General features: G+C 44.9%; 1 protein-coding gene across 1 annotated transcript in view; it reads right to left on the bottom strand.

The window, feature by feature from the left end:
* T265_04123 (hypothetical protein) overlaps positions 1–14,847 on the bottom strand; it is a gene marked incomplete at both ends in the record, with an annotated part of 103,216 nt that overhangs the window by 21,273 nt on the left and 67,096 nt on the right. The window contains 5 exons of the mRNA XM_009168781.1: positions 4,187–4,429; positions 11,656–11,800; positions 11,907–12,277; positions 13,904–14,102; positions 14,364–14,449. Of these exons, the coding sequence (XP_009167045.1) occupies positions 4,187–4,429; positions 11,656–11,800; positions 11,907–12,277; positions 13,904–14,102; positions 14,364–14,449 (1,044 nt within the window). The remainder of the gene's footprint in view (positions 1–4,186; positions 4,430–11,655; positions 11,801–11,906; positions 12,278–13,903; positions 14,103–14,363; positions 14,450–14,847) is intronic.

Raw genomic sequence — 14,847 nt, 5'->3', positions numbered from 1 at the left:
TAGCTCAATGGTTAAAACACCTGTGGCGTCCATCATATTCTACTGAAAGCTCTTGAGAAAAATCGCGAACCATTGGGCTCTGGGTAACCAGAAGTGCGAAAGACAATTCATATCGGTACGTTCCGAATACCACAAAAGAAGATTCTGCAGAAAAAACGTTCACCTGGAGCGAACTTGCGGTGTACCGCTAAAGGGCTACCGGATGGAAGCGGGAAGACCACAGTTCCGGAGCACAGAAGTTATCAATCATAAGTTAATCAAGAAAGTTCCTAGTATGAACGCAATGCGGGGAAGGGAATACGACGGGTAAAAGTGACGTGCCACGAAAATGGCCAAACTGTTTTTCCGAACGCAAGACGCATTCAAGAAAGTTGACGTAAGTCTTCATACACACCTCCATTGTGTTCTATGTCTGGCCTTCTAAATGAAGGGCAATTTTAATACTGCGGTAACGACTGGGTAAACCGAAGGCTGATAAATGCACGGATAGCTGATGTGTAGCCATGAGGGAGAAAGAGAAAACACAGTAAAGCGACATCAAAGTCCTTGCGATTCTGAGCAAAAACTTCGCACAGGCGGGAACAGATTCACGGTCGCGAATAATGTGGTGAAACGTACCTTCACTAGGGATAGTTGCTTTGTCATGTGTCGAGTTGCGAGTTCCATGGTATAGTGAGAACAGAAGGCATCACGAACTGTGTTGGGGATGGAGTGGATAGAGAGGAAGCGCATCAGTGCAACTTTGAAGACGTGTAAACCCGAAGCGGAAAAGATGGCGGAGAAACATAGCCCAAGTAATCAAACTCCCATGCCAGCTGCTGGCACCAAACCGATCAATATGTGCACACAGCTCACATGTGAACTGCGTGTTGAAGGTAATGACTTCGAATTCTAATACTGACACTACCGACTTTTGACAAGGACAGAACAGATTGATAAACTGATTGTCTGCTCTATGTTTCGGTAAAGTGAGTAAGGTTTACACAACAGAGGCAAATGCGAGTAGGAGAAAGTTGCGGAGGTTCGTCCTCATAGCTTCACGCATCAGCGACCCAGATAAAACGGTACGAAGCGATGATAGGACACGAAACGAGCATCGCGAGGAAAATAATGGAGATGATTGTGTGAATGACGGAAAAGATAGAGGACAAGTTAGCATTCGTCAAGGTTTCAATGGTCTAACGCTAGATTTTTGGTGTCTCATTGCAAAATACGAACCATGCTCGTTTTTTGGGAAATTTGAAATTTGTTTGAAAATTTTTAAGCGAAGATAAACTAATGAGTGCGAAAAACCTGTTCTCGCCGATGAGACCGAACAAGGACTATTCCGGGGCCTAAGATGTCTTGTAGAGACATACATCTCACCCCATAAAACGCGCCCTTTTCAGACTAGAAGCCTACGGAAGAAAATAAGACTACTAAGCTTATGAGTAGCATTGTAAGGTCGGCAGGTCCGCTACCAGTTCCACCGGGTTTGAGACCAACGAGTCAGGTCGACTAGAAACCATAATAAACAAAAGATGCATTAAAACCACGGAATCTCAAGTGAAAAACGACTAGGTATGTCAACGGGTCATAAGTGCAGTACGGTGTTCCCCCGAATAAGGGGGGCTAAAATTATCCATTCGGGGGTGGGTGAGGTTTCTGTTTGAGGGGGGGGTTGACGATATTCTTGGTTTAATGTGGAAGCTGAATGAACCCTACGTCAAATGCTCATGTATATTTTATGCTATTCTCCCTCTGTTTGATCCCATTCAAAAATAAATCATGGCACACTGGATAATAAGTATGGAATTCTGCTGGGGACCTAGAAGCTCCTTCGACCACACATTTCGATTGTTTAATCCCATTAACGGAAGCGGCCACCATGGTCTTAAAATTAGTATATCGTCACTTGTCATCCACCGTTTTACCTCCCCGTAAGCTGTTTGCCTGGTTGACCTCAGAGTGGTCACTATACAGCTATCTAGGACAAAACAGTAAAAAGAACTTCCCTGACAAACGAAAGTTGGCATATTCGTCGGTTTTCACATTAGCGTAATTGGGGGTCAATTTTCAGCTCACAGCTGCGTATTTGATCGACATCTTGTTGGTTTTTATGCTCGCATCATTAGAATAACAGATTTCCATTTAAAGTTAGTTTACCAGTTAATCGGTCACAGAGTGGAGTTATTCCAAAACACTAGGAAGTATGATTTGCATTCAGAAAACATTTGTAGAAACATGAAATCTGCTTGGTATCATATGACTTCGAAGAAGACATGATCTGCACATGTTCCTGGACGTCTTTTTAGCCATCCTCATTTCGCTTCCATTGGATGGACACATCTTATTTCCAATGATGCGATGGTCTGATGTTACGTGGACCATGCGACCGGATGACCAGCCACGCAACGAAGCTTCCATCGAGTAACTGAGTTCATAAGTTCAAACCACTAGTCGGTTATCGACAGGTTCCCATTATTGTTCGTCAAGCAACCACTTAGATACACTGAACAAAGAGTCAATTGAGCCTTGAGGCAGTCTTTGAAGCGTACAGTCGGTTGAAGAACACGGCAAACGATAGTTGCATTCAAAGGTCGTCTGAATGCCCCTTCAAAAGAGGGCGACATGAACGGCGGTTCGAACACTTGAAACCAGGACGTAGTGACATGGTATCCATGTTTCATGGTAACACTTTGCCTAATGCCGTATCGGTTTTGTACCCAGGTAAGACCGGATCTCAGGTCAGATGAAGGCTTAGATCATCGCCGGACTATGCTAACCACTTTCATATGTATTTCAATGTTGAACAGCCGGTGCTCATTTCTCGGCGAACATCGTTTCCGAGTTATTGTTAGGGACTGCCATGTACGCAGTGACCGAACGACAGTATATGTGAGCAAGAGCGCCTTAATGTTCATACACTCACAGGTGACCATATGACTTGAAAGTGGGAGATGGGGCATCATTTAGGCTAGCTCGTGATGGTCCACACGGCGATTGAAGAGTTGATGCTTAAAATGGAAAGATAGTGAGTCATGCACCACTTAGTTGACGCACTAATGACAGTTTGGAGCTTTTCGGGAAGTCAGCAGTACTCCCGAATATCAGAGATATGGGCAGTGATAAGCTGTCACCGCCATCCCTTTAAATGTGGAAAAACCAATTTAAGAGTTCACGAGTTAAGAGCTCCGTGGATCAATACAAAATTAGAGAAAAACAGAAAAGTTAATCCAAACGGCAAGCGTAGAACAACACTTGTCTCGGTAGACGGTGTTTCGGCATGCGTGGCACATGACCGAGCCATGTTTCCCGGACTAAAGACCTGCAGCACAACCAAATACCCGTCTTCTAATCACCTCTATACTGACATGCTGACGCCAACCAAAACCACCCACGTTTATGAGGCATTGATGGTCGAAAGGAGACACCTCACATCACCTGTCTGCAGAGATCACGCCTCGCACCCATTCAACAACACAGTCATTACTGTAACCTGGTACACACGACCCTTAAGATCTAGTGAGATGCCTTTTGACGCCACGAGTGACGCCAATTAGCAAACGTGATTCGAGCCTTTGAGATTCTTGCACTGACTTCATCAGACACACTTCTGTCAGAGCTAATACAACTACCGACGTATGTAAGTGATTCTCTTTGAATTGTAAGGGATATGTCCGGAGACTGCAGTTTCTGAAGCATGATTTTGCACTTTGAAAGTGCAAGGCGCATGCAAAAAGATGGTATGATGGTGGTCAGTCTATTCAAGGGGCCTGTGATTCGCTTTGGTCTCCAGAGATGAGGACGATGTCATCTGCGTACTACAAATCGCCAGGGTTCTCACCAGAAAAATGAAGGCAATCAATACAATGCATTCATCCTTCCTGAACCATGGATTTTTTATCACCACACGTTACAACCAAGGAGAAGCTGCCTGTTCATCGCCTTACCACGAGGTTGCAATGAAGAGTAGGCCCATTGAAACATTGTGGTAAGACGTCCTTAGGAAACGACAATTTACCAAGGGTTGGTACACACGTCTACAGGAAGCGGGTCAACCAGAGCATTGCAAACCACATTAATATCGACTAATAATGTTGCACAAGCAGATTGCAGACGTAGATTTACAAAACTCCTACACTCAACACTATCATCGGCCAGAAGATATAAGATAGACAGAATGGGTCGCGTTCAAAAACAGTACCTTTCCGCTGACTGCATACGGTAAGCCATAAATCCGGAACGGCTTCTGTCACGCTGGGAGGCACCAGGATTGAGTGATGCCCGCAATGAACCGAGGTGAGCGCCCACAATGTGAATCCCAGGCCCGAATAGGGATCAAGGCTGAGGACAACTTCGCGTGTCGGATAGAACTCACACTGGACCTTTTGCGCGCGACACATGGCCTGGACCACTTGATGTGTGACTCGTATTCCCGTTACGGTACCTAAGTTATAAAAGGGGCACAGACGAAAATGTCAAAGGTAATTATTCTCAGTGACCAATGTTGCAGTACAGTAGGAGCATTCAAACCATCGCTCGTGGGTTATTCCACGAGAACACATATTCGAGATAGCACAGTTGTTAAGGCACCAGCTTACGGACTGGAAGGTCCGTGGTTCCCAACCAACCTTAGCATCTCGACTGCTCCTTTGGAAACCTGATAGTATCCTAGCTCTCGTGAATCCTTTCGTTGGATTGGCATCTATCGGGAGGGTGTTCGAACCCAACCTTAGCATCTCGACTACTCCTGACTAGCCTTTGGAAAGCTGATAGTATCCTAGCTCTCGTGAATCCTTTCGTTGGATTGGCATCTAGGAATCGGGAGGGTGCTACAGATGAGCGATTACTATAGTAATAAATATTATCATTATTAACACACGCGATGATGTATCTGTTGTCGGGGGACAAGAGTAACCAAGAGAGGATCGGACAAGGTGCTACAGCCTCCAGACAAAAACATATAAGTAAAGAACAGCGGAACAAAAACGGATGACTGAATTCACTTGGTACGGATTTAATCATGACGCAAGCACCCACTAATGGATAGGGACTTGACGAAACAAACGCATGCAATAGTCGGATGCTTGAAGCGACCGAAGATCCACTGTTTTCTTGAAAGCCACACACGGGTTGACACATCAGACTCGCTTATTCCAAACGCAATCAGAGTTCTTTTATTGCGTCATCACAAAGACGAGATATGAAGTGGCAGTAGTTCCCGCGTATACTCGTTGAAAATAGGCAGCGTCCTGATAAAGTGGCAGAATTCACGCGGAGGAAGTCGGTTATAGGGATTGCGTGAACTTGTCAGGGGCTCAAGGAGCAGACGGTCCTGAGAAGAGTATTTCGATGAGGCGATTCAAGGGCCATCCGTAGTGTCACCGATTCGAATAGGACCTTTGTATTTCCATCCAAAGGTTCCACCACACGTTCCACAGATGCCACGAACGAAGCCTCTTTCATCTTCTCCAGTTGATTTTATCATGTACATGACAGTAGAAGAACAACAGTCCATCGATTAAAACCACTGGCATCGTGTTGTCAGTTGAGTTCGAAGGTGAAAAGGTTATAGTGAGGTCAGAGCTACTGTTCAAATGGAGCACGGGTTTTCTTTGCCCTACTAGGAAGACGTTTGGTTCTTTGGTTATACCAGAGAAGATCCAGTGATACAGGGCTGGTGCCGCAGTAATGAAGTCAGAGATCCAATTGTTTAAGACAATCGGGTAGTAAACATAAGTTGATAACAATTGGTATTGTCATTATAATGTTTGCATTGTTGGGAGGGAAAAGGATATGGACTTCTGAGTACCATAAGTCTGTTCTGTAAGTTTTTTCCGGGAAGGAGGGCTGCATCTCTTAAGGAGAGAAACAATTCGTACCGGGAAATTGGCTTCCCCGAAGAAGATATGGTGCAAATAGTCCATTCAGTTTGCACTAGAGAGGAAGTAGGGTACACGTGTTCACGCTAGGCTGGACAGGATAGATCGAGCTACCCGTCAGAAGATTGCAAGCAGTACAAGTGTCTTGGCCCGTCTTGTGAGGGGCCATTGATCTGCGTCTGATTTTTACTGCATGCGGGCGGCTAAAGCAATCTACTATATCTACCAACCTACCATATCTATCTACCAAGCTAGCATATCTGTTAGCGGAAAACTGACTGAAGCGACCGACACAGCCTGTGAATCAATACCGTAAGGCGAATACAAGAAAAATCGATAAACATGCGCATACCTGTACGTCTGGATCGAAATTCAGACAAGTTCGCTGAAACGATTTGCCCTTAGGTGACATTCATATCGTTTGTCTACCACGGAAATCCATCTCGACGGTTGGGACCGAGTAAGTCGTTATTTGGAGGGGTCCCATTTCTATTCTCTACCATGACATCATTCCATTACAATGTATTTGGTTTACGCTCGTAGTTCCTGATGTTTTTTCTCAAAACGGACTATTTTCCAGGGGCAAAATCCTTGATATGATACAGAATACCTATTCACGAACAGTTCTCCTGAAGCGGAACGCTCGTGTTGACGAAACAAATTTTGTGGCCATGGAGCATTTGTCCGGAATACTGCTTTCCAGAATTGCATGGAACCGAATGCACAGTCAATTTGTTCTGTACCAGATAGCATCTGCGCACGGAATTGTCATGGCAGATAGTACTTTCGTAACCCGGAAGTGATGATACGGAAAGTTCGAGCTGTGTAAAACATCGTCGTTTTTTTGCTTGGGGAACACTACCCATTGTTTCACTGAGATGTCCCCATTCTTGGGTTAGGCAAATGGCTAAACATAATCATTCGCAAAGTGAAATAGTTTTTACTTTCCTCCTCGTTTTTGCTTTAGAGAATAAACAGACCGATGTAACAGTAGTCCGGTTATAAGCTGTAGAGGTAATGCTTAGCATTGTTTAGGCTCATCGCTCGGATAAGGACGATGAAAACCCAGGAGTATTTAAGCAACGGGTTGGTTGATGACACGCTCGTGCCTGAAGAGCTGTGATGACTGGCAGGGATAGTGCAATCATAGGAGTTTGGTGTGGATTGTAACAACTGCTTGCTATACAAATCCGCAAATAATCTGAACAACTATAGTTTCCACTGCATCTGAATAGATTTCCTCAAGAGTTGAAAAATCAGGAGGAGTGGCTCTTTAAAGCATTGTTCTTCAGCTGCACTCTTCTGGTTCTCCCACTGAAACCGATTCAGACCTGACAGTGGATTTGTTTGGTTAGAGTAATTGTACTTCGGGATGAGGGAACTTAGTTTTCGAATGGCTATTATTTAAAAGTTTCCCCACCGGAAAGTTAATCGTCGAATTCCACTCCAAAGAATTACAACGGTACGGGTCAAGGTGACTATTCTCACAAGCTTTGTCTAGAGCAATAATACGTTCCAGTAGTCTGGCAACAGTCAGTCATTATACGTTTATGTAGAAAAGGTACCCGAAGCCAAGGCTCCAATCATACAGATGTAAGGCCAATTGCGGTTGTAAGAAGGCACTCGTGACGTGTGACCACATCTTCATATCAAGTCAAATGCTTCGACAACGTCAACCATACTGCCGAACAACTGTAGCGCTTTTCCTCGAATTCAAATGATCATTCAACTCCGTGGACAGGTTATCTCTTCTACACTTCCTTAAGCAAAGACCAAAGCCCTTGGAGTTCGTAGACAAACTTCACGCCATCTATTATTCTACCCCTTGCAGGCTATGGGATTACGAGGGGCGGTCAGAAAGTTCCTCCACAACTAGTGTGATTCTCCAGAGATCTCCCCCTCACTTATTGATTAATTTTGTCACCAACTCAAGGGACCGCGAAGCTGGCTGCTAAAATCACTTCCAGAGAGAGAGAGATTAGCAAATTACGTGAACATTTTCTGCTATGTGACGATCACGAGTCTGCAAAAAACGGCTTCAAACAGTGTTGGAAGCGGCATATCATTTCGGTGAGCACTCCACACCCTTAGGTGCAGCCTCGTTCCAGGATTTCTCAAGAACCATATACCCTTTCGAAACCACAGAATGGAGAACTTGCGTTTGTTGGCAGATTCCTTTATCTTATCAGCTGCATAAGCAGTCCCTGCACTGTGACAAGTGAAGTCAGTGCACGCATCATCGAGTCACGAGAGCTAGCCTTCAACTGGCGTTACCTTTGGTGTCAGGAGTGCATGAGGATAAAGGGTCGAGTCTACAAAACCGCTGCGAGAGCAGTCCGATCCTACGGCTGGAGGACTTGGCCTCCGATGCGAAAACCTCAAACGTTTTCAGATATCTGATAACCAAGGTATCACTAGATGGCAAGGGTTAACTAGCTGCAGCATGCACGTAATGGGACGGCTTCATGGGATTATCTCCATATGGTTAGAAAGCCTACAGGATCTGACGTGCAACCGAGCCGAACAGCGACTGCACCATCGCTTCCCAGACAGACCATGTAGTTGGCGAACCGCGCTGATAGCGTGCTATTCTAATATCACGCTCTGGAACGTTTAGTTCACTGGTTTTAGAATGCAAAGGCACTTTGATCTTAACCGCTTTATCCAGGTAGACAGTTTCCATCCCTCCGCTTTTTCTTCAAATTGTAATGAGGCCTTCCACGCTTTTATGACAGATAAGCACCAGTAACCCCTGACGGGAACGGTCAGAGGCGGCCGCTCTAGAGACAATCAACACTATAAAAGGGTGGTCACATGGTGCTTGCTCACAAGTTAAAGTTTCAGTCTATTCCTCAATTTAAAAAAGGACAGTGTCGTCAGTGGAGTATGACAGAACCGGTCCAAGGCGGTCCCTAAGGAAAGATGGTCACCATGGAGGAGTGAATCCTCGATTTCGCTACCAGAAGAGTTGCCGATAAGGCACTACAACAAGATTCTATCCTGTGATTCTCCTCATGAGTTGAGCGCCATTTGTGAAATTCCGATAACTGCAGAAAATGTCAACCACCGTCCAGAAGACCGGAGAGTTACCAAGCACATACTTGGAGATGAAGTTAAGAAGATATCATCGATAAAAATAACTATACAAATCTTCGAACACAAATGCTCACAGAAATTGTGCAGCTGTCAGGGTGAAAAAGCTAGGCCAAAGATTGACTCTGTAAGGTCAGGTTTCCAAAAAATGTACAAATATCATTGGGATCGAAAAGTGGACCTTACATTATGTTATAAAAGGAATGTATGAAGATTGGTCGGTCACGTACCGATGTATGTTTCTTATAGTCCTAGAAATTGCTAGACTTTTCAGTGGGACCCTTAACTTCGCGGATCGGTATCCAACATAACCAACTACCTTGAGTTCACGCTTGCCTCCTGAGATTACGACTGTTCATCACAGCATAAGTTAAACCTGATGTGACTGACATCCACTCACCAAGACAGCGAGTAAAAGATAGGAATGAGTTAGTTGTTGATCAGGTGACTGTTGTCGAGTGCATGAACTGACCTCCCTTAGATTGGTGACGAGGCGTTTGCAGCCCAACTGCCAGGATCCACAACCGCTAAACGTATCCGAGCAAACCAATTTCCGAAAGAATGTCAATAAGCTTGGAGGTTATAGGAGAACAAATCAATCAACGTCTATTCCTGTTACTGGGTTGACGAGGGCGCTCAGTATTCGCACAATGAAATTGAATTTTCGAAAGTTATGACGTGTCCTTGATGGATTAAGCAATCGGGCAATTAAGTTGAGAGTACCAGTCCAAACTTTTAAGCTCTATTTAAGCATCCCGGGGTCTCAGCGATGTTGGAAAATTATCCCACAGGGCTTTTCAGGCAGAGGCATAGTTGTTTTAGTGAACAATGAAATTTGGTGAGCTGCAAAAATATGAACATAGATTAGAACGGTTTTTGGTTTGAGCACATACGCAAACAATGCAATATTTTGGCGTAGAAAGATTTACTCCACTAGTGAACATTTTGCAGCTGGGAGCATTGTGCAGATAGTGGGCACCGGTTGACGAGAAACAGCAGCAGCAAAAATATATGCCATGGTTGATTTGAGTAGACTTTGCAGACGTTCAGCTTTCTTCCTCAAAATGAGGTTTATGGGAAACCACCGAACAGCCTAGCAACAGTGACCTGAAACGATGTGGTTCAAACGGTGAAAAAGGTGTGCACAAGAATTTGGAGCACACAACTCACCAAAAAATATACACTGGTTGCTGAGTTGGGCCTTTAAAAGAATATCTCGACGTAGAAACTTCACTCAGTCTCTTAAACCAGTGGGTCAGACGTGGGTTTTCGGGACTCACCAAATCAGACTGTCTGACACAGGATTTACTATTTTTTGTCTTAACGTCTAAATACAGTTGAGCAATAAATCTTACCGAATAACGACCATAGTGGGAAAAATATAGCTGGTTGAATCGTCCAGGATACCTTGTGTGACGGTAGGAAACTAACTGGGATAACCGGAAAACCGGACATTCAACTCACTCCGGATTCATTTGCGGTTACTGCTCAGTGGTTTGAAACAGGACATCTGCATCTGGACTTTTCCCGTTTAGGCTTGGGCAACCTGGTAGTATCGCGGCCCTCGTGCTTTCTTCAGCTGACATGGCAGCTGGGCACCGGAAGGGTGTTACAGCTGAACGGTTATCTAATTACTAATCAGTAGTCGTTGCTGGTGTATCCCTGTCGAGGATGACCTCTTTGTTTCCCTAACACAGATGGACTAAGAAATTGCAAGTGACTGCGCTGCGCAATCCGTCACGACTGGATTGGGCGTCATCATACGGTGCTGCTATATCATACGACCCTCAAGGAAAAATAAAATTCACCTGGTATTCTCAGTATTCCTTTGATTTTGCGAGACAAGCAGATTACTCGCTAAAAGCGCACATAGGCCGTTCACTATGGCTATACACTTGGAAGTGGATGGTACGTCCCTGTGAGAAATTGAACATATACTCGACCGTTGATTTCGTATGGCCTACTGCAAACCTGTCATGATAGAGTAGCTGGACTATCGAACAATGAGCATTGGAGTATACAAGACACTTCCTTCCTACGTCTCAATCGATAACTGCATTCTGAGTTACTGCATGAGTTCTCGTCTTGTTGTATAAAAAAACCTGTGGTATCAAGACACCGCACGGATACTGTGTATAGCGCAGTTAGTTCATTCGCTTTACCCAGGATGACATTTTACGAGCAATCACATGAGACCAGGTAAACTACGCAGATTAATTGGATAGCGAACTTACCTGATTGGGTCAATAGAGTTTGAGCGGTCTAATTACACATTATTAGTTTCGAACGTTGCCTTTTCTGGACCTAAAGGAGAACACTCGGTTACTGCTACTAAGTCACTGTGTGGCAAAAACCAAGTTAGGATGGTCAATGCCCATCCATTCATTTCATTACCCCTTGTAGGGAGGTTCTGATAATAATAATTGGATGCTCGATTATCTATGGCCTTTGATTCACGTCGTATCCCAGTGGTACCTAACCAGGATAAGGCCTTAAACGGCAGAGAGGTTACGTATAGAGTAGCGAAAGATGGAAGCACACGGTACACATTGTTCGGTGTGCTGCGAGGTCTGTTCAATTCCAAAATGCAGGCTAGCTGGCCCATCTTTTCAAGGGTACACCAACACTCAGTGCTTCCAGATATCCACTATGAATAAATCTCGAGCCAGCAATGGTGTGGCGTAAACAGTCGACTCACCTGTAGTGGATGCTGCAAAGTCCAAATAGGCCACAGACTGTTCCACACACGGAGTTTGATGGAGAGGTGAAATCTTTTTGCGAAAACTTTCCTCTGAATCGAGCACAGGTGGCCAGTGATTGAACGGGATACGACTGGTTGCCTCCTGGGTAAACATTGGGGGACAGGTATACATAATCAAAACAGTGGTGACAACTGTGGTCATGGTTCGTAAACAGCTGAACAGGAGAAAAAGCCAGACAACCACGTACTTTAGACTTGAGCAACTTGACTATTGGTTGTTGAGTGAAAACGACTGAAGCGTTTGAATGTTTGACAATGTTCCAAACTAATTCCAATGAAGCCTCGAAACTGGGGGCAGCTGGACGAAAATTGATGTTCGCCCAACTTTCCGTACTGCCTGAAGATGACTGATTTCCGGCGCTGGATCCGAGACCCAACAAACTGAGTCCAGTAGAAGACCCTGAACCTACTGGTCCGGACAGGTGTGCAACTGAACCCGGAGTACTGGGAGTGGATGAGGAGTTGTTGAACCCCGACTGATCCAGGCGAGGCGGACGTATGGGAACGGGCACAGCGCCAATTAACTGGCAGGCATAAAAGGCACAGAGCATCTCGGTACCTGAAACGCAGGACGGTATGCAAGAATGGAAGTTACCCGGACGAAGTTAATTCTACGAATGAGGACAGAGTTGTGCCCTGTAAATGTAGTTGATGTGACGTGCTGGGATAGTCATAATGGATCAAACATCATGCGGTGGTTACTGACCCTCACTAGGGACACGTTAAACAGAGCCAGTAGGTTTTCAATGAGCGTGGGTGGTGTTTGGCCTGGACGACTCGGTGTCACTATTACTCCCCAACCTGGAGGACTGCAACCCATAAGATGCGAACAACTGTTGTCTAGGAAGTATACTAATACACGGTAGAGTGGAAAACTTTCCCGAGACAAGTTACTCGAAACAATATACGTAGGTTTACAGCCCATGATCGTTAAATGTTTGTACGACCCTATAGGGACGTTTAGCATAGACACAAGGCTGGGAATACTCCGTTCCGTTAGTCCATCCCTGTACAAAAAGGCAGCGGCGGATATGAGTGAAGTAAGTAAGTACAACGTTGGTAAGCACACAGTTCCTCCGACGATTCACTCTTGGAATGGTAGTTCTAAGCGCCCCATCACTCAAATGGTCCTCAGTTAATTATTCTGTTGATAAGTTGACTCCATAGTGAGACGAAACCGCTGCAGCGGCGTGTCTCTTTGCATAACTGCGGCGGTAAGTATGGTAGTGAGGAGTTCGAATCTGAAAAAACGCACACTCAGACACACCTAGTCATTCTAGCTGGTCTTCCCATTCAGGTTAGTCACCTACCACGCAACTGTTCTGCCCATCGTTGTTTTGGAAACAATGCGTCGTGGCAGCCATCGACAGACTTGTCAACAATAGCATTTGCTACGTGAACCACATTGAAAAAAAACAATTTGTGATGAGGCCAACCTAGTTGAAGCAACAGCAGCTGAACAAAAATAGGTCGCCATGACAGCCGGGATAAATCTGGAGCAAATGCAACGCATATCAGCTGGTGGAATGTGTAACAGGGCGGCCTAGTGGGAAACATCCGAAGTGCAGTTGGACGTCACAGAGTGCAGCCATTGCAAACAGTTGTTCGATAAAAATAACTGGTTACCTGAACGCGAGTGTATTCAGTATTTCTGTCACACGCAAGTGATGTACCTACGACGGATGACTGGAAAACAGCACGACTAGATGGGCTGTCATTCTACAAACACGTTTAACGAATCCGATAATACAATACAATAATACAGCTACAAACTCCAAGTAATTCCGGACACATAGAATAGGTCCTCATTAGGCTACTGCAATCAATCACAGCACATAACTCGCCTCGCCTCACATTCAACTGAAAGCACAAAAAACAAAATGCAGTAAATCGAAACAAACACTACGACCAACCTCTGATAACTCTCGAAGTAAGTTACATCACGAGAACCTAACGAACTATGCCCAAACAAAAAATGGGGATGATAGGGTTGAGATGTGCATTCTGTTCAGAGCTAGAGGCTGAAAACAAATCAGAGAGTGAGATATACAAATCTAACATCAGAGGTTTTTACAGCTTTCACTCACACGGACTTCATTCTGTTGAACGAGTAGATATTAACTATACACCTCGAAGAACAAACAACAAAATCTTGCTAACGATTGGAAGGTGGTGCACCACGAACCTGGTGGATATAGCAGAGCGACAATGGTGCCCACAGTTGCTTTGGCCTTGTCCTGAAGAAGGCAGCCTAGTCGTTCAGCTCGCCTGAGCAGCTGTGCGCAAGTAAGACTGGATGCCTCTTGTCCTTTCTGGTTGTATACTGTAAACAAACGGTCATCCGGAGTGTGTATCGCTCGCCAGATTAGGATCTCAACCAGTAGCTGCGGTGGGAAGAAGGAGATAAGGAATCCACGTGACCAACACCTCAAAGAGTAGGGGGTTGAAGTAAGTTAAGGAAAACAATCAATTGCAAAATGGAAAAGGCTTATCAATCTGCCTGTAACAGAAGTAAAGAAAAGACATGTTGGGCTTAAATTTCATCACTCAGAATAGGAGGGATAAATAACTCGAAACTCAGAAGAAGCCAAATGCGGTGTTAACGGATTCGGTTGATATAAGACTTCGTTCTAAGGTACACGAACCCGAGCTAAATTAGGAGAGTACAGGGAAGAGTGGGAGCTGGAATCCTTACAGAAACAGTGAATAACCTGATCACTAAACACCGGCCCTATAAATCGAATATCACAGTCCGCAACAGCCTCAAGAAACGCCGAGTGTTCGCAAGAATCGTTATCCTATAAGTTCGACGAGTAAAAGCTTTCGCAGACCTATAAAAGTATAGTCCGGTAAGAGCTATGTTGGTGTGCACACCACACACACACACACTTGTGGATCCCTTTTCGGACCGCAGGTTACACTTCGAACAAGTCTTGATAAACTAACCACTGTATAGACAGGCAGATGTGCGTCCAGCATAATGATGGACCATATCGCAAACCAAGATAGTGTTTATATTAGGCGAGAAGTGACTGGATACCGAGGGTCACAGGCTGACCAGCTGTATGTTCGGAGAATAACTAGTTCATACACATTTTACTCTTCGTCGATTAGCAACCTTGAAACGGT

The sequence above is a fragment of the Opisthorchis viverrini genome, assembly GCF_000715545.1.
Source record: "Opisthorchis viverrini unplaced genomic scaffold opera_v5_65, whole genome shotgun sequence".
Taxonomy (NCBI): Eukaryota; Metazoa; Platyhelminthes; class Trematoda; order Opisthorchiida; family Opisthorchiidae; genus Opisthorchis; species Opisthorchis viverrini.
The sequence above is the reverse complement of the archived record's forward strand: the minus strand, read 5'-3'. Positions and strand labels throughout refer to the sequence as shown.